This window comes from Takifugu flavidus, chromosome 8 (assembly GCF_003711565.1).
Source record: "Takifugu flavidus isolate HTHZ2018 chromosome 8, ASM371156v2, whole genome shotgun sequence".
Lineage (NCBI taxonomy): Eukaryota > Metazoa > Chordata > Actinopteri > Tetraodontiformes > Tetraodontidae > Takifugu > Takifugu flavidus.
Genome location: NC_079527.1, coordinates 7308083 through 7328224, shown reverse-complemented (window position 1 = coordinate 7328224; position 20142 = coordinate 7308083). Strand labels below are relative to the sequence as shown.

The 20142-nt window shown below is 47.8% G+C and overlaps 2 protein-coding genes across 2 annotated transcripts; one reads left to right on the top strand and one right to left on the bottom strand.

Annotated features, from left to right (window-relative positions):
• The first annotated feature begins 2702 nt into the window (after positions 1 to 2702).
• plekhn1 (pleckstrin homology domain containing, family N member 1) lies at positions 2703 to 13536 on the top strand. The gene is made up of 16 exons (XM_057042232.1): positions 2703 to 2921; positions 4147 to 4237; positions 4335 to 4490; positions 5404 to 5484; positions 5963 to 6053; positions 7715 to 7848; positions 8532 to 8681; positions 9367 to 9447; positions 9534 to 9609; positions 9832 to 9977; positions 10094 to 10234; positions 10554 to 10796; positions 11326 to 11478; positions 11626 to 11844; positions 11930 to 11990; positions 12777 to 13536. The coding sequence occupies exons 1-16, from the start codon at positions 2848 to 2850 to the stop codon at positions 12959 to 12961; spliced, it is 2082 nt and encodes a 693-aa protein (XP_056898212.1). The 5' UTR covers positions 2703 to 2847; the 3' UTR covers positions 12962 to 13536.
• A 220-nt stretch (positions 13537 to 13756) lies between these two features.
• LOC130530741 (PPARGC1 and ESRR induced regulator, muscle 1) lies at positions 13757 to 19805 on the bottom strand. Its single transcript, XM_057042228.1, has 4 exons — positions 19181 to 19805; positions 15923 to 19001; positions 15037 to 15153; positions 13757 to 14587 (listed from the first exon to the last, which is right to left on the bottom strand). The coding sequence occupies exons 2-4, from the start codon at positions 18984 to 18986 to the stop codon at positions 14487 to 14489; spliced, it is 3282 nt and encodes a 1093-aa protein (XP_056898208.1). The 5' UTR covers positions 18987 to 19001; positions 19181 to 19805; the 3' UTR covers positions 13757 to 14486.
• Positions 19806 to 20142: the final 337 nt, after the last annotated feature.

The window sequence follows — 20142 nt, the reverse complement described above, 5'->3', positions numbered from 1 at the left end:
CTCGGTTGCGCAGCTATGGAGATGCTAATGAAAGTGCTATTGCAGCAAATCCAGGAGGGCGGGGGTGCCATTCCTCCCAGCATTCCTGTGCTTGAACCCTGTCCTCGGCTGCTGCAGAGCCCTTATCTCCATACCTACTGTGAGATGACATCTGGCAGCTAATGCAGAAGAGTTTAAAGAATACACCAGAACAAGATAACGAATCAGTGATTCAATCCTTGATTGATGGCTCACATTTTCCACATCGCGTCTGTCTAAATTTACCACCAAATCAGGTCTGACTTTGAGTGACCAGGCCTTCAAAGGAGGGCCCCGGTCCAATTAAGGTTCCTTTATGGTGGGCTCGTGTGAGAACTTTGGCACATTGGATTCTTTTTCGGACACCTGATGTTAGAGGCCTCGTATCCAGACTCCGTTTTAGTGGCCTGAGGTGTGACTTTAGCACCGTTCTGTCTCCCCCACCAAGTGTGGATAAACAGCGAGGAGCCACTTCTCGAGCACAGGCCCAGTCTGACCCACTGGGAGGCGATGACACCAGACTTAAACTGATTAAAATGAATAAATTAAAACAATATTAGTGGTCCAAATTGTATATAAACTATTAAAAACTCCATGTTTGCGATATTGCCTTGTACTAAACAGACTGGAACAAAAAAGAAATATGAGTAATCACCTGTGGAAGGAAATCCCGCTATGATTATAAACCACTCATTCAGGAATCCATGCAGCAGAAAAGAAACAAATGGGCTGTTTGTCTTTCACGATAGTGTTTCTTTTGGCAAAGTAATCGGCATTTCCTTTTCTTCCCACTGTTTCACAGAATGGGGTGAGACCGTCTGTGGACAGGAATGCAGGATCATTCACAGGCAGGTTTTGCCTTTAGAGTCCAATTAACATTACTGCCTAGTAATATAGCATTTAATGATTATGACCAGGTAAAAATGTGGGGGTTTTGTAAACTCTGAGCATGACTGTGGCCCAATAAACCTGTAATATCTGGTACCGAAAGACCAAAGACACCACCAGGACGTTTACTGGAATCTGTTTAGCGTGTAGAAGCTCTTTCCCCGACCGGCCCCAAAACATTTGTACCTATCAGTCATTATGACTACAAACATGTAATAACAGATCCCAAGTTAGAAGAAACTGAAACTCCCTAAAGCATTATTTTGTGCGTATGTGTCGACGTGCTGGAAAAGATGCAACATTTGGAAGAGTTAGCTCCAAAAAGTGGAGCTAACTGGTAATATTTACCATGTTGACTGTCAAACAGGCCATAATTTAATCACATTTTGCCTGAAATGCACTTGCGAGAGTTTATTTTCTTAAATCTTTTGTCTTTCAAAGTACAATCAAACCTGTCTGGCAGTTCCCAAACCAGAGATACCAGGAGTATTTAAATCTAATCATCCTTTTCATCAGTTTTCTCACGGCAGACGCTTGACTGAGAGGTTTTTCCCCATCTGACCTAATAGGGAAGATTTAGTTCTAGTTTCTGTTTTACTTCAGGTGTCTCGTAAAACCTGTGCACCTTATCTGACGGTTGTAATTCTGGAGCAACGTGTTGCACCTCACCTGAAACCTCTGGCTGACAACAGAATGACCTCAGAAAGAAAATTCCTTCCTTTTCCCCTTGTTGGATGCTTTCATCATTTATGGAAAACAACAGCACTTGAGTCATTCTGGACATTTCTCAGCATCACCCAGCTGCTTTCTTTAACCCCCGAGCTCACATAGATACGTACAGTGTTGTTTTACATTGCGTCTCCACTGTTAAATAGATTTTTTTTTAGAGGTGAAACAAGTCATTCATCTATAAAACCTTGGGTCAGTTGTAGATTTCAGTCAGTTACTGGGTTGTCTGTTTGACGCTTCACGTTCGCGTCTCTGTCTTGTTTTATAAACACTAAATGATGTGCACGTCTGTCACGAGACAATAACCCCCCTGTTGACTTTAGCACGCCGTTGACTGTTGCTGCCTCAGGTGCATCCGTCTGAACAATCCAGCCCAGCGCGTTAGCGGCGATGCCAGCCGCCAGCCAGGGTTTCTTATCTTTCTTTATTTCGAAATGGCAGATGACAACAGACGTGAGCTAATCAAACACACCCGCGGCGATCACGAGCGTTTGACCTCTGAGGCCTGACTGATCCCGCCACGTGTTGAATTAAGGTCAACGCTGAAAATTTCCATGTTCCGCTGTGAGTCAGGGATGAATAATCACTAACTCGATTTCTGTTGTGTCTATATTGTGTCTGTTCCTTCAATCTTCCCTTTTATTTTATAAATGTACATAAATAAAAACAAGGCAGAAAATGTAACAATATTATCCAGAACAAAAGTAAATAGAATACGTGAGTCTGGTGATGTTTTTCATGTCTAGGCATGTCGGTGGAGGCTCCCATCGTCCTCCTGCCACAGCCACACCATCCAGTGGGATGAGTGGCCACTGACTGCGGTGGGGGGGGCAACAATAAGAACCATTTGGCCCCTGAAGGGTGTGAAATGGCACACTCGTTCCCCAATGCTCCAGTCTTTGTTGTTTGGATTGATTTAACAGACAGAGGCTACTCAGTAGAGGTGTTGATTCCTGCTGGTTTGACACACCCACACACACACACTCACACACACACATGCAGACACACTCACACACACACAGCAGACAAACCCCACCCCTTTTTACGCAAACACACACTCACCGGCCTCAGCTCTAACCCTGCACACTCCCTGCTCAGTACCAGCGTGACTCCAGTGGCGAGCACACAGCGCTCTTGGATTAACGCCACCCTCTGCAGACGGACTACACTTGGTTTCAGAGTCTCAGCCAAGCCCCAAGGACCCGAGGCAGGATGGGGAGCTCCATGTCATGCGTCCCCCAGCATAACTTCAGATTCTCCAGCAAGAGTTTCATACGCAGGAACAGGTAGGAACCTCCGGGTCCTCCCTCTGTTTCTGACAGCTGGGTGTTATTCCAGACTCTGTTACAGCTGCAGGGAATTCTTGGTTTTTCTGTCCGCAGTGGGGTGAATCAAAGGTTGTGAATAGTTCTGAGCCCGTGGCTGGGACCAACTGGTAATACTGGGTATACTGCCCAGATTGAATGGTGCCCAACAATCCTGCTGCCATTTGTCTCCCTCTGAGGTGATAGTCCAGCTGTCAGCGAGTCCGGTTTCCCTCCAAAACCAGGAGCTGACCTCATTTGTTACCCCGATCATATGTGTCAAATTAGAGTTCATTAGGATTATGTCTGCTTTATGACACATGATATGAGTAAAGCTCCGGTCATGAGCTGACCCCGGGGTGAATCAGGAGCTGAAGGGTGGAAGTGGGTCCACTTAAGACTACCTTCACGTGTCTGGGCATGTCTTTTGTACAGTCCGGGCTATTGGACCAACACATCTGATTCTAATTAACCTTTTTCTCACTCTGCCTCGCTCCCTGATGAGTCAGTCAGCCTTCGGCAAACGTACCAAGAGAAAAATGCTCCGAAACCCAAAAGTGGTTCACAGTGGTCGCTATATTTAGTGTTTCCTGCTTGTCTGCTGAACGCTGGTGGATCAGGAGAAAGCAGGAGCAGCTGTGAACTCCACAGCAGTGACTTGAGGAGTGTCATCCTTCCAAACCTTACCGGGCAAATCTCACCTGTATGAGAATGAATAAAAGTGGCTGCAGTGGAACGTCACCCTCAGCTGATCAGTGATCGATGCTGGACACCGACTTCCTGAATAGACCAACCTCAGTTCCCACCGGGCGAACAAAAGGCCATATTGTTGCCCTTGGGACATTAGCACATGTACACACGCGCAGATGCGGAGATAAACTCCAGGCTGGGGTTGTAAAAGCGATCCCAGTGCCTTATCAATGCAGCAGGGGGGCTTTGACACCGGTGGTAACAGATGAGGGTCACGCCAAACAAGAGAGACATTGAATGCTGATTTTGCTGTGGACAGCCCCTATCAGGAACACAGGACCTGATTGTTCCTGTCATTTAAATGATCGTCATTAATGAGGACAGAGGACGGCGCTCTGGCCCATTTACATGAGACACAAACCCCAATTCAAACGATCTCTGACGGCTTTGAGATGCAGCGCGGAGGCCCGGTGACGGTAGCGAGGCGTAACACTCGCTTGTGCTCTCTTTTCTGCAGCAGTCGGCTGTTTCGCAAGAAGAATCCCCAAGAGGGGCAGGAGAAGTCGAACAGCATCATCAACATCCTCTGCACCGTCACCCCCAGGAAGGTAAGAACGCGGCTCTCTGTCTACACCTCCAACTTCAGAGGTCCGTCTGGTGTATCAGTGCCGCATTAACATGAATAACATTGTGATTCTGTGGCAGGAAATGTCCCATAAAGATCTGGAGACGATAGAGAACATAAAATGGGATCCACCCTACGACCCGGCCAGTGGCTGGAAGAAGAGCAGCATCAACGTGAAGAACTATGGGCGCATGATTCACAGCTCCAAAGTTCGCTTCCGCTTCCTCCACTGCCAGGTGATTGCAACAAAACAGCGTATTTACAACCGCACAGGACAGAAAGTCAGTAAATCTCAGTATATTTGTGGCTGCGGTGTCCAACAAAGACCAAGACTCCGATGACACATCCCACGGCTCCTTAATGTGTCTCATATAAAGCACACATGGAGACCAACAGGATGTTGTTCTCGAGCCAACCAGCTCACTGAAACTCACAGCTGGCATTGACGTAGTGGCTGAACGTGAATAATGTAATCCGTTTTCCAGCCTGTGTTTGGACTTGTGCGCTTCTGCCGGAGTTGCGAAATACCTATGGGAGCAAACGTCAGGGGGAGGAAGAGAGTTCTCAGGAAGCGGCGGAGGACGTGGGGAAACGCAGCCTGCCAGAGCTGTGACACAACAGCTCAAAAAGTTCAAAGATACATGAGAGGAATGCTGCCGCAGCCGCGAGGGAACACGGCATTCCGAGGCTGTTTACCACAGAGCCAGGGAACGACGATTACAAATGCTGCGAAAAACCACACGTGAACAATTCGGTCGTTAAATCGTGGCGTACCTTCACGACAAAAATTCCTTCATCATTGCAAAACGTCTGCCCCAAACCCCAAACCTTAAAGGACCTAAACGACATAAATAATCAGGTTTTCGAACCATAACTGTGTCAATCTGCCCTCTTTGAATCCTCTCTTCACCTTCACCTTCGCAGTAATATGATTTATTAAGTTTATTCTCAGTCATCATTTCTCTGCACAGGAAACAAGAGCTTAGTTTGGGATTAAGAAGCTGCCCACACAATAAGAGTGCTCTGACAGCACTCAGTGGAGGGATTACAGTTAACTTGCAACACGTTAACTCTCACACCGAGGTGTTTTGTTATCAACCGCTGACTAACACCCCCCCCACCCTCCGACTTTACACATTATCTCTACAGGATGTACATGACTGCTACCTGGATCTGTTCCAGACACACCTGCATTTTGTCTCCAACAACCCAACCGGATTGACCTACCAGGTGAGATTCTTTTACATAATATGTATGCATATTATGCAGTCGCGGCTTTACATTTGCTTTGCTTTACATTTGACAATGCTTCTATTGATTCATCTGTTTTAATCAGTTCAATTGGATTCGTCTAGACGGGAGTTTTGGGTTGGCGTGAGCCTGTCAACCTGAGCTGTGTTGATAAACAGATGGTGTGATGATGCTCCTTCTTGTCTTGCAAAGTCTGAGCATCCATTAATCATCCCTACTTAAGGCTCCGTGTTACTGTAAAAATAAAAACAGCTCAGCGCCTGTGTGCTGCGGCGTATTAGTCACAGTATGATTGTCAGCAGAGGCAATGCAGACATGAAATCATCGCTAACGGCATTGATCCACTATTATCGGTCCACTGTTATCGGTTTGAGCTGAAAGACTAGCTCACCTCAAGCATAAGAGTAAAGGAAAAAAAGAGTAAATTGCCTCTTTTTTGTGTTGTTTCTCTGTGCAGGGAACTCTTCCACTGAAGGAACTCACAATCTGCAACCTGCAGCAGAACTGCAACCACAGCCAGCCCCAGGAATTTGCCTTTCAGATAAATGGTACGTTCAGCAGAGACACGTGTGGGTGTTAGCGCGTGCCCCTGGACAGGTTTCAATCATCTCTCTGCGATTTCGACCGTCTATGTCAAGTCTTCTTCACTCACACTTACTGTAACCACCTAATCCAGCAGGATGTTTATACAAGCCACGGTTGACTTTGAGAGTAGAAAGCTGAGCGAACTGGCGTCCTCATCCTCCTCTGACATTATTCCCAGTTTATTTGTCGCTATTTTTGCCCTCTCCTGTTGTTCTAAAAATACCTCCCCGGCATATCAGCTATAGATCAAAGCAGAACTTGTCAGTCCTGCTCGAACCTGCACCGAACTATGGGCTATTTCCAATCCACAGCTTTTCCAGTGTTGTCACATTCCAGCGGTTCAAAGGTGCTGCGACCCTCTTCACCTCCTCTCAACCCCAACACTAACTAGAGCCGAGCCCCCTTCGCCCTCGGTTAGGGGGCCAAAGTAGCCTTAAAGGCCCTGCTTGTTAGACGACAGGTGCGCTAAAGTCGGCCCAGCTGTCGTGCAGAAAAGCTCTGCTACCACTCTTAACCTTGTCACTACATATAATCTGTGGCACATTCCAAAGCCTGCTCAGGTTAATGCCGACAGAAATGCACTCAGCATGTGAGCCGAACGGCTAAAACAATATGATCCCTCTAAATAGATAACTTTGATCTTTGCCTGGGAAACCCAGCGAGAGGTCCGGGCTGAGTTATCACATTACAAATTAAATGTGAGGAAAGATTACACTGGCCGATAAGTGTCTGTGTGTTTTTACTGCGTTAGCCTTACTGATATCTGAAACCGCTCTGCTGTTATAATATTGACACTCATCGGTTTCTCGTGCTGTGACGTCTCCGTTTCCTCGCTGTCTTCATCACTTTGATTGCTTTGTTCAGCGTGAGTCTTATTTGCCGTATGGGAGACATCAGTGGCAGGAAACGTGAAGAGAAAACAATGACGGAATTGTGAGTCAAGTGAGACGCGATGCAGAGATTCTCTGCCTGACTCTTCGCTTGAGTTGGCCAAAACCTCTGAATCAGTTTTATTGTGTAGTGGGTACAAAGTGAGTTCAATAGTGATGAAGCAGACGCACTACGAGAAATGTGAAAATTCCAGGAATATGCCACATGACTGAATAATAAAGAATGAATTAATCTAGATTAAAAAAAACACCTATTTCACTGAAATGTAACCAAACACCCCGATGTCCTGCCTCTTCAAAACAGAAACTCATGGTCCAAAAAGAAAGTTTAATAATAAGCATCCAGCTTCGGTTCCCGTCAGCACAAAGCCACGGGGCTGGAAAAAAACAAGCTATCTCTGCTGGTTATCTCTGGTATGTGTGGGACTGATAGACGGAGGGGGATTCCAATTCTTTTTATCCCAGCTCCTGTCCTTTACTCCTGGGTAAGCTGTGTGTGGGAGGACGGCTCTGCAAGACTTTTAAATACCAAACGAAGAAGGTCAAGGAGGGTCTCGGATGCGGTTGGCCGTCTCGAACATGTGCTAGCATTTATTGGACGTATTACATAACCTGTTCCGAGGAAGCAGATTGAGGGCAACCCTCGCCGATTTACCTCCATAGCAGAATGTTGTCTGGAAAAAGCTGATAATGACAGGCTCCAGTTACACTTTCCATTTTTGAACATGTTGCAGGTGTCAGCCTTAATCCCATCATCGTCTACTGTGGCAACCAGGAAGAGATGGACCTGTGGTTCGGTCTGCTCAAAGAGAACATCGAGGCCAACGGAGGAACCGCGATCGCCGCCAGAAACTACACCAGAGTGAAGGTAAGTTACAGGATATTGCACGTAACAAGGCTGACATCGAGCTCCAACAGGCATATTTACACCACGCTCTCACAGTGTTTGTAGTGTGAGTAGACTTTGGAACGGTACACCTTCATCTGTCTGGTTTTTCCGTCATGGATGGAGAAAGCTGACACTGAGGAGTATCTGGGACAGTATTTATAAACTCCAAAGAGGAATGTGTCAAATCTATCTCTGTCATAACCTGCGCGACACAACCGAGAGCACGAGTTGTCACACGCAGGTGATGGTTCTGTGAAGCGCCTTCGGCGGCGCTGAGCGCCTGTGTTGGCAGGAGGGTGCCAAAAGCGGGGTGGGCTGAAAGGCAGCTAAATGCGAATGCAATGGCAGCCTAATCTACCCGCTGAGTTTGCCAGGAAAACGCTCGGGCTTCAACTCTTTCTGAAAATAAATTAAGCCCAGTAAGTCCAGGATCTGAGGGATCAGCCACCACATCAGAGTTAGAGTCAAATCAACCTTCCCGCCTGGCACCACACCCACGCGTGTTTCGCAATCATAGAACATACGTGTTTTGATGATTTTTACCTTAGTTGGCTTTTTTTTTTTTGCATGAACAAACAGCAGAATGTTTCCGGAACAAAGCTGCTTGATTCAACATTTGCTTTAGAATAGAGGGAGTTCATATTTATTCTTCTCATTGGCAGCTAAACCAGGAAGAGACCCCCGAAGGCAGAGAGGAGCTGAGGAACTCCATCAACAGGGAGCCCATCTACGAGTGGGAGGGCTCCCAGCGGGACAGTCTAGGGGCCATCACCTATGTCACTAAAGTGCGCCTGCAACACCTGCCCTGTCAGGTACTCATGCACGATGAATCATTGCCTGTTTACTGAAATATAGAGGAACACACCACAACTGATGATACATGTTTCCAAACTCTGGGGACTTTTCACATTAGCCTTAAATCCAGGTGACTCAAGCAGGTTTGGGATTGTGCAACACGCTCATTACCTCACTGTAACGCAGTAAAGAGGGAGGGAGCCGGGGTGGGTTAAATGTTTGCGCAGATGCCACCTCTGTTACACAAAACACATTTACCCTCCTGCTGGTCTGCAACCATGTCTGCAACTGCAAATTAGCTAACCAAATCACGGGTGCCTGCCGATACGTGACACTGGTACACCAACACTTGGCAGCCATTAAATGTAACCACAACAACGTGACTTGCACGAACGCTGGGGTGCGATTCTCGGTGGAAAATGGCGGCAGACCGATTGATGTACGTGAGAATTAGGGCATGGGTGTGGGAGAGGCATTTGCCCGGCTCATGCAGCGACTCGACTCACCTCACAGCTGGAATGTCAGCTGTCTGTCCGGACACACCCTCCGCCAAAGAAATATAAACTTTGAGTCTGCCGCACCTTTAAATGCCCCACTAACTGGTCCAACTGGAGGGAACATCCTTCTTCAAAGGGGCTTTTAAGGACAACTAACTGAACAGAGTATTAATCTACAAGTGGCCTGTTTGTGGTGTGTCCTCAGGACCAGAGCGACAGGCTGTTGGTGATGTATCCATCCACGCTGATCATCCTGTCAGAGGAGAACGACGGGCTCTTCTATAAGGTGACCCCTCTTTGCTCCTAATCACACCAGCGCTGCACAAGCGTCTCTTCCCTCAACTTTGTGTTAACATGTCACCGTGATTACAGGGGAAACTTCCACTCAACATGATAACCGTGACCACGCCCTGTCAAGACGTCAGGCCCAACACCTTCATGATCGAAGGTAAACACGCTCATTCAGCTGCCATTTAAAGTTTAAAGGGATCCTCGTGAGCGCACGCTCCTACGCGTGTTTCGAGTGCCCTTTTCCATGAATCTACTGGTGTCACAGTGTGTAACCCCCCCATGAATGAGCTGGTCTTATCCCCAGAACCACAGTCTGACCGTAGCACATTCCAGCCAGCGAATGGGCCGAATGACAGGCTTTGTCCTCCTCTCTTCCCAGGGAAGCTGATCAACCCCATCGTGGTGTCGTGTCTGGATAGGACAGAGTTCTGTGACTGGATCCGGCATTTCAAAGCTGCTGATGTGCCGGTTCTCACCCCTCCACCCCCGGTGTATGACATCATCTACACCCCAACACACAGAGAGGTGAGGCGAGCCAAACTGCCGTGTGGATCTGTGGGCGGAGGGATTAAGAGCAACAAGTGCAAGAGAAACCGTTTCCTCAATTTCCTCACTTTCCTCACTTTTGCTTTGTTATCTAGACTCCACAGTTCAGCAGGTGGAGCGGAGCCAGTCAAGAGCACAGCGAGTTCAGACAATCGAGCGGGCGTGGCTCCTACAACCTCCACTTACCCGTTCATAAAGAAGACCCTCTTTCCCCAGGATATTCAGAGCCGCTCTGTGTAAGTCAGGCGTAGTCAAGGCTTCCTGAGCCAATAAACAATATTTACACAAACATGTTAGGAGTTGGCTTCATGCTGCTAAAACAATACTGAGCAGCAGCTCCTTCCTAAAAATGAATGTAACGTTAGTTAATTATCAACTAAGAGCTACAGTTTAACCTGTTTCACAGGAAGACGATTCAAAAACAATCATTTTGCCCGTTCAGTGTGACCCACACGCCTCCAGTTTGCCCATTGAAGCCAGTTAGCTTGACATGAGCTGGCTCAGCCCTCAGATGTGTTGTGCTGACTCCGTCCTTGCCTTTTGTTGCATATACAGTACACCTCCAGTCGACCCTCCTCCACCGAAACCACCCGGCTGGGCAGCAGGACCAACAGCGTATCCTCCCACACCAGGCCGGAGCACGACCTACGACCTCTGTCCGTGCGCTACTCGTCCCCTCAGCGCGGCTCTTACCTCCAGCCCATCGAGGCTTCGGTCCTATCTCAGATCTACAGCACGCCCTACTCTGCCGTGCACCACGCCAGCAGCCATCGGCTGGAGAAAGTCCCGCTGGTCAAGGTAATTCAGTCGGACCGTTAAACGCGATAACAAGATACACCTCTGGGACTGTTGACTTACTTTACATGTCATGTGAGGAGGAACTGAAATAGGCACCACAAGCCAGCCGGGAGAGATGGAGGCGTCAACACGTGTTAGCGGTGGCATTTGTGCTTTAAATTGGGGTTAAAAGATCAATCTGGTTGCTGATGAGAGGCTGTTGTAAATCATTAGCCACCAATTCTGAATGATTTCCGGTGCTTAAAGGGTACCTGCGCGTTGCTGCCGCTCGACTGACTGATAAAAACGCTCTTACACAAAACGCTGACTGCTAAAAAGGAGACAGATGGGATTACTGTGGATCATGAATGGCATTAGTTCAAAACCGGTAATTTGTAATCTGATTTTTAAATGCGGATTTAGTGATTATGATCCGTGACCTTACAGAGCTCGGTACGGCAGAGAAATATGTCAGGCAGATTGGACCGATTAACTGTGATTCTTATACATTACTGGGTTTAAAAGTAACTCTTGGATCTCTTGTGATCAGTCTAACAGCTGGAGTACTCCTCAGACATCCCTAAACTACTCCCTGAACCCGCAGCGCCACTCGGACATGTGCGCCCCGCGACAGCCGCTGTCCCCCCTCTACGATGAGCCCTGCAGCCCTGAAATCAACTGCCTGGACGAGGTCAGTGCACTGGTAAGTGGGTCACCGGTATCACTGGATCTCATTTCAAAGACGGAGTTTATACTTAGTCGTTTTGCATCTGCAAACCAAAGACATTTAGTGTTTTACCATCTCCTGATTCCTGTGCTAATATCTGTCGTACCCTGGCGTGTTCCTCAGCACCATCCACACCAGCAGGACCAGCAGCTCCTGCCTCCATCCTTCCAGCTCTGCACTCCTCCGCTGGGCAAGCGCAACAGGAGAAGCCTGGTTCTGACCAATTCAAGGGGAGACGCTTTGGGCCCCGAGACAGAGAGCCGTCAGGGGCAGGCTGAGCAGAGGGCCGAAGCCGTGTGGAGGCTGAAGCTGCTGCCGGTGCCCGGCCAGCTGCAGGAGCAGGTCTGTGACACGCCCCAGTACTCCCAGTACGTATGTTACAGCTGCTCACAGCAGGCAAAACTGACTTCTGTTTTCACATCTGCAGATGGCTCTGCCTTCCAGCTGTGTGAGGAATACATCGTACACACCTTACAGTTACTCCCCAGGTATGAGCACAAGGAATGCAATCATAAACCTGATGAAAGATTCCGTTGTTTGGAAAGGGTGTGCTGGCTGAGGCAAAAGCATATTTAGCATTTTCGAAGACATATACACACGCTTCCGTCGCCTTTGATCACTATTTAAATGATCAAAGCAAACCCGAAGGAGGCCTTCTTTAACGCTGAGGAGGAGTCTCCATTTTCTAGTTTTAGTTAAGTCTGTTTATCCTCCGATTCCATACTGGCGCCGCAGTAGTGAGTCAGCGGCTAAATAAAATGTAGCGATACTTCGAGGCAATACCCAATATTTCGAACGTCGAGGCGTCAGATTCCCTCACACGTGTGAGCTACACAACAGTCGGCTTTCCTGAATTCACCGTGTCTATTTTTGATTGACTGAAATCTCTCGGCCGTCGGCGAGTACAGAGAGGGGAGAGTACAAAGCACAGGAAATCCACAAACGTGCCACTGAAGAGCTCAGTGAAGCTCCGTGGGAGAATCCCTGTTCACCCACAGGATGACTGACAGCAGACAGCTGTGCGCGGCTACGCAGTCACCTGCCACCTCTCTTATCAGTCAGAAAAACAGACTCACAATGATGCAATTTTCTTTGCTGTAATTAGACAATAATTGACTTCTGCATACTTCCCTGCTGTTGTGCATAACAAATGTAGGTGAAGAGCAGCGGACTGTAATAGCAGTACTTTATGATACGAGGTGATTTACACCGTCTCTGATTCTGTCTGGCTGAGGTGTGTGTGTGTCTAATTCACTCTCCCATCATTCCTACAGATTGCCACTCGTACCTCGAACCCAGCGAGCCCGACGACCAGGAAATCGACTATGACAACATTTGGGAGTACGACTGCGACACTGGAATGATTCAGCCAACGTCTGGAAATTCAACACACCGGACAGGATTAGACTTTGGGGCCAGGGGCCTGGGTGTCATGGCAACGCAGCAGAGATGGTCATAAAACAAAACAATAGGCCAGCACTTGTCTGGACGTGTGCAAACAACAGATCTCTATCAGGGAGCCGACCGGCGCGGCCTGCGTACAGTATGAACCGGCAAATCCGGATGTGTTGTCACACGCTGGGTGGTGGAGCAGGGGAGGGAGTGCAAGTACTGGACGAGGAGGGGGAAGCAGACTTCCTACTGTTGACATGTAGCATTTGAAATAGAGGAAAACAAAGTCTATAACGACAATAACGTGTAATGATTGCAGTATTCTGTGTCATCGCGCTCACGTAGTGCAAATAAAAACAACTGCATTATGATGAAATATTTAAAGTGTTGTTTAACATGCTGTCCAGTTCTCTCTTTTTTGGTTTGTTTTGTTCCACATTGATGATACAAAAGCATTCCAAAAGGAATAACTTATTAAATGTGCATATTTTTGAAAAATGTTGTTTATTTATCCTGTTAACAAGGCATCAATCTACTGTCCTGAATGGTACCTATGTCTGTATCACTACTCTGGTCTATCTTTCCAGCTTAGTTTGACGTGTTAATTTATATTTTTAAATAAAAATGAGAACACATTGTTTACTTCTGGTTGATTATTACACTTGATGCAGCTGTCAAAGATGCAGGATTGTATAGTTGCCTATGTATCAGGCAATTCTAAGCAAATGCTAATATTTGCTAATATCAGTTAGAACGGTGTGTTTTTTATGTTTCAACATGCCCCAGCTGAAGTTAATCTGGACGTGAATCTTTCAAAACAAAATAGGATGTAAATTTGAAAAAGCAATGAATCGATGATAGCAACGAAGGAACCACTTCCTTTAATGAAGTAATAAATTTGCTACAGCCACAGACCTCAGTCTCATGTGTCTGCTCAACAGCCACACATGTTTAGACCAACTGATATCTGCGTGAATCAGGGGTGAGAAGGTCACGGCTTTGAATCCAAAGTAAAGAGTAAAGAGCGCATAAAAGGGTGTATGCTGCCCCCTAGGGGCTAAAGGGATCATTGCGCTAACCAAATATATGGTCAAAACTGTAGGTAAAATACTCAGTAGAATTATCACACAGAAATAATAATCTAAAATAAAATACTCTTCATAAAATCATACTTGTACTGGCACAGAATACAGTCCCAAGAACAACACAAGTGTTCTCTTGAAAACAGAATTAAAGAAACCAAAAGAGAAAAACATTACCTATGAAAAGATTGTTCCTTGATTGAAGATAAATATAATCCAGCCATGTTTCCTAGGTTGGGAAAATAGAACCTCTAATCCCTTTATCACATTTTGACTCATCTTCTGAATAAACCTGTCCTAACCTGCATCTCCAGGGAACATATGTGACTTTCAGCTCCTGTTTTTATGTGAACAGAACAAACAAGCAAAAGCACATGAAGCATTTAACACATTTCTCAAAGGATAGTCCCTCATAAATGATTCTCCTGCTCCTGTACAGGCAGGGTCTCATCATGTCCTCATCAACACGTTGATGTTGCATGTGTGAATTGTCTTTTATTGCTGGAGACTTTAGGAGTCAACATGCAATATGTCCTCGCTGGCTGCTGTGTCCTTGACATATTTCCTCAGATATCTGATGGCAGACAGAGCACTCACGTTGGCAAGAAGAACTGTAAAAATAAGACAAAAAGGGTGGGTATTCATGTCAAAGGTTAGCAGTAGTATTTAGAGTGATATTATATATATTTTCAGCTATTTCAAGAATTTAGGTCATAGTTATTAAGGCATTTTGAAAGTTAAAATCAACTGAGTGCAAATTGAACATTGACCATTAAAACCAATTAAAAACAAATAAATGAAATAAATGCTGATAGATTTGAATGCAGTTTTAACAGTATCAAATGCTCCTGAATGGATCTATTATTTCTGTAAAATATGATTAACAAAATAGATTAAAAAGTATCTTTGACAGGCAAATGGCCTCATACTCGTGCATGTGATGCTACAGTGTGCTAAAGCCCCAGTTGCACTCTTTAAAGAAGAAGAGGTAACTACTGGGGTTTGTAAAAGTAAATAAAAATACAATTTGTTATTCCATTTGCCATATTTTACAACATACCAGCCTTCCAGGCATCTCCAACCTGTGGGTTTGCAGTCTTTAGGACCCATGAAGCAAAGGCAATGCAAACCAGACACATGTCTGACTGTTTCAGGGGAAGGAGGGGGGCGTCCAACCCTTAAAAGAAAACAGAGGATTGTGACAAACAGCGACGCCTCGTGGCGATGTTGTTGAATGCAACAGTCGTGTGCGTAACATTGTAGTAGAACGAGGCCTTTTCCTCTCAAAGGTGCCATGTTTTGGATGAAGGGTTATTTCTGTGATGACAATAATAGTTCTGTCTCATTCTATAATGAAAACATGACATTTGATGACAAACCTCAGCTGCTACCCTGGTTAAGGGTTCTCACACGTTTATTCTATGAGAGGTCGTGGCTAAATGTCTCGACTTCCTGTTATGATGCTGTTTATTGCAGTTAAACCAAACACAGATGACTTTCTCCAAACCGGAAAGGATATCTGACGACCATCTAAAGATGATATTAAATACATCGAATTGAGCAAATGTGATCTCCCTTCACAGCCAAATGATTAAGAGCTTTCTGCAACCAGCTTAGCGGGGTCACTCATGGACTGAAGTCGACTTATCACGTCCGACAGTCGTTCTCGGCGCGCCTGCGGCGAGCGTCCCCGTGGCAGCTGCTGTAAGAGAATCTCTGGTCACGGCTCTTAACAGCTGACTGAGCAGATTACATTTCCTAATCATAACTGTCCACGAGCGAAGGAAAACCTTTACGCGACAGCAAACCTGGATTACTGTCAAGGCCCCATCCATTTCAGAACGGCGTAAAAACCCAGAAGAGCTGTTTAAGCATGTGCTCGAACCTAATCACTCATCTGTGCTCGTGTGGTGACGTGTGGCAGCTGGTGATGTAACTGGACTTACTTGGACTGGGAACAGCCACCTGCAGGTCTTCATGTGTGAAAGGATGCGGAGGCAGCAGGTGTGAAAGGCCGTCTTCAACAGGGTAGAGATCAGAAAACATCCAGTCTTCGTTGTCCGCAGCTTCTCCAGAATTAACTGTAATTTGAAAGCCGCTCGGCCTCTGAGGCACAAAGGAGCCTGAAACAGTCCGTCGCTCTTCTGTGGATCCGGAAAACAGCAGGTTCCTGAAGGAGAAGGTGTTCGTCCAAAAGGAACTCTGCTCGAAATCACAGTCGGTGAAGAAATTATCATAAATATCTGTAGAGAGCTCCGAAGCATTCGATGTTCTCCTGAGCCTCCCCACCACCCTCGCTGGACCGCTGTCCTCCTCTCCATCAGATTCTGCAGCAGACTCGTCGGACGATGAGGAAGCGAAGAAGTATTCATACGCCTCTGGGAACTCCAGCGTTCTGCCGGCTGAGCGGGAGCCGTGCTTGGACCGAGCCTGTGCCGGGACAAGAGGCTCGAGGGTGCTGTCCGCGTTACAGTCTGACATGAAGTGGTCATAGGTCTCAGCGAGGGAATATCCTTCCGTGGGGAGGGAGGGCGCGCCGCCCGTGTGACGCTGAGGAGCTGACTGCTTTCCAAAAATGTACTGGAAGATCCCTCCGAGAGAGACGCTGTAGCCGCCCGCTTCCGTGTCGGACACGGGTCCGTCAGGAAAACGCCCCACTTTTTCCAAGTCTTCTTCATCCAGACTCGGCAGTGGTTGGTCCTTCTGGCTGAGGCGGACAGACTCCAGAGAGCAGAGATTCTGCATGCTGACAGTTTTACAAATCCTCCTGAAGGATGTTGGGCCACTGCTGGAGTGGAAGCCTGTAGCTGTCGCCATGCTGCTGTAGCTGTTAGCACTCTGGCCCACTGGGAGGGGGCGGCTCTCTGAAGGGACGGGGACGCTGGTTTGTCCAGGCTTAAGCGCATCGGTGTAAAGGCCTGAATCAGTCAGAACAAACTCTGCAGGCTTCTCGCTCTCCTCCACTGGCGGGGGGGCGCTCAGAGAAGCAGTTTGCTCCATCTTACGTAAACCCAGGATGTCGTTAATCGTCAGTTTCTCCATCTCACTCCAAAAAGAAGACATAGCAAACACTGAATGTGTTGAATCAGGCGCGTCGTCGGGTTTTCCTTCTGCTTTAGGTGGTGCAGCGGCATCATCTGCCTCAGGCGCTGACCTCTCCTCCTCCTCCTCCTGCTGTTTTGTTGGCGATGGTTTTTCTCCCGAACATCGGGAGTCATTTTGGCTAACGGACAAACAGGAACTGTAGGAGAGGTCTGTGATGGTTCCATTTGACAGCGACACGCCTGATTCTGTGTCCAGAGTACAGCAGGACGACACTGGAGTGATATCGGTCAGGCTGGTTAGTGAATGTTCACAGATGTGCAGATCTGGTGGGGCGGCTGCCGGCGTTTGTGCCCTCTCGGCCCCTGCGCTTCCACCAGATACAACGTCTAAATCAGAGGACGACAGCAACACTGGGGGCCGAGCTGGAATGTCTGCATCTGAATGGGGCGGATATGGAGCTAGGCAGCGTCTATCAGGCAGTGAATTGGAGTCGGTGGATTTGGTACGATCCATACGGTTTGATTTTGCGTTGGGGGAGTCGGGTCTGCTCAGAGACGGACAACTCTGTCCCAGTCTGGATCCATACTGGTCTGTAAGCATGGGATGCCACTGAATTCCAGGATTCCCAGCTCCTCCAGCCGGGCGGGAGTTTGCAGCGGAGCGTTTCTCGGTGTGGCTGCTGCGCTGCTGCTCGTTCTCACAGCAAAACATGTGAATCATTTCCTCGTCGAGGTGCGACTGCCTGGCCGGATGCAAATGTTGTGCCACGTGACCGCTGCCGTTCAGCACGGACACAACAGTCTGATTCAGCGGGATTAGCGACGGATCATTACCTGCTCCGTCTTCATTAAGGCCTCCTCCACTGAACCTTGACCGTCTAAAGATGCTCTCTGAAAATTGGCTTTCCGACGGATCCTTTACTTTTATCTCCCTGGCAGACAGCTTCACCGGGAGGCTGCTGATGGTTGAGAAGTCGGACGTTGCGTGTCTTTGTGGTACTTTTAAAGCATAGAAATGATTGCGCTCAGCCACAGGCAGGCCGATGCCTCCTCTCCGTGCGTGCTGCTCTTCCTCCGAGTCGCTGGGTTTGATCCAGACCTGAGTCTCGGCTGGCTCCGCCCGTCTCTTCTTGGCCCTCTTCCTCCTGACAGAGGACAGTGGAGATGACTCTCGGCTCGCTGTTTTGCTCGTGTCCGTTGAGTCGGACAGGGAAGCGTGTGCGTCCTTCCACTTTGTGTCTACGTGACTCCGAGATGAGTTGGTGAAACCTTTCTTGGGAGGAAACTCCTCCTGCTGGACGATGTTCAGAGGCGTCCGCAGCTCCGCCACCTTGACCTCATCGCCAGCTGAGTCCGTGGCCTGTTTCAGCTCCTCAGGACCAACTGGTTCTGAGCTCCGGAAGCCCGAGGTGTTGCCTCCAGGCGTGGTAGACATGCCGCCACCATCCTCGTTGATGGGCTCTGTGGTCTCACCAGCAGCTGCATCACTGGCGGCAGCCAGGAAGTTTATGTTGGGAATGTTTTCCATTGGAGCGGCGTTGTTAGCTCGTTGCCCGTCACTACGGTGACCAGCCTCCTGCTTCACGTCTCTTTGTGTTGGGGCTCTTGTTTGGTTTGGCGCGGCGAGCTTCTCGGCCTCCGAAGCACTTTTCAGCCTTTCAAAGAACACATTGACAGACTGCAGGTGAATGTCCTCCTCGCTGCCTGAGAGGATGCTCTCCATTCCCGTGACACCGTGCTTGCAGAGATAACGATCGGCGGGGGAGTCCTCGCAGCGTGGGGGGTCCAGCTCTGAAAAGGCCAGCTCCACTTTCTGAACAAACCCCACTTTGTCGTCAATGTCGCTCATCCCCGAATCATCCAGCCTGGCTAATGAAGGAGGAAGCAGGTTGCACTCCTCACACTCCGCCACGAAGGACGTCCAGTCCTGGTCGCAGATGTCCACGCTGCATTCAAACTCCTCCATTTTGATTTAAGCGACCTGCAAAATCAACGGGAAGCATTCGCTAATTTGTGTCGTTTCTCCTTTAAAAAAAAAAGGCAAATTTGAGATTTTACCAAATAATATCTAATCATATAAATTATGTATATGCTGCTGCTAAACAAATGAGAGTATGCATTTTATTTAACACGTATGTGCAACACATGATGGTTTCCTACCTTCGCTGCCTCTGCTCTGGTCTCAGTCAGGGGGGTGAAGACTTGTTAGACTGGCGTCTCTGCAGCACTGACTGTCCTTTGGTAGGCGTTTTTTGGACGAGTATTCGGCCTCATGATTTGATAAATATAGAGTGGTGCATCTGAACACGTAATACATGTGATGTTCTTATCCCTTCAGCGGAGGCATAATGTTTCACCCCTTTAAATAGACTCAAACGTCCTTCTAACGTCTCGCTAGCAAACAATATTTTACCCCGGGTTTGCCGTAATCCCTTCACAGTGCACGTTTAAATCTAATCTAGATCCGCGCACAGATAGTGTGTATTGGGAGACGGTGATATTTCAGCACAGAACAGCCGTCGGTTATGGCAGCAGACGGGCGCGTGGTGCAGCGCGTGTGTCAGTCAGCTGACACCTCTGTGATGTCACAGCGGAGCGGAATCTTTCCAGATGCCGCTGGAGAGCCTGAACAATCAGGTGACCTAAGACTGGGGGGTCAGAACACACATGAGACATTTGCACAGTGACTTGTTTGAGAAGGAGCACCTTTTTAGTCACCTTTGACCCCTCATTACGAATCCTCATCCACCCAATCACAGTCACGTGATCAATCGGAACATCGCAAACATTCGCACACAAAACACGCAGCTTATTTGGAGGTTCGGTATCACAATCGAGGACAGTTTGACACGTGGTCCGGGAGTGAACCAGCGACCTTTGTATCACTGGAGTGACTGTTCAGGCACCTGAGCCTAGCCGCGCCTGCACCCAACCCTGAGAAATCTCTTCCTATATGACTGTTTTCATGGATCTAATACACCAGAAGAGCAACCAGAGCTAATCCCTGCGAGGAGAACGGGCCATGGAGGTCTACTTCTGGCAAATAAAAAGCTGTGGAATTGTTTTCTCACAGCAAGTGTGAACTCTGGTTGATGGTAATTTACTGTAAACACCAGCAGGAC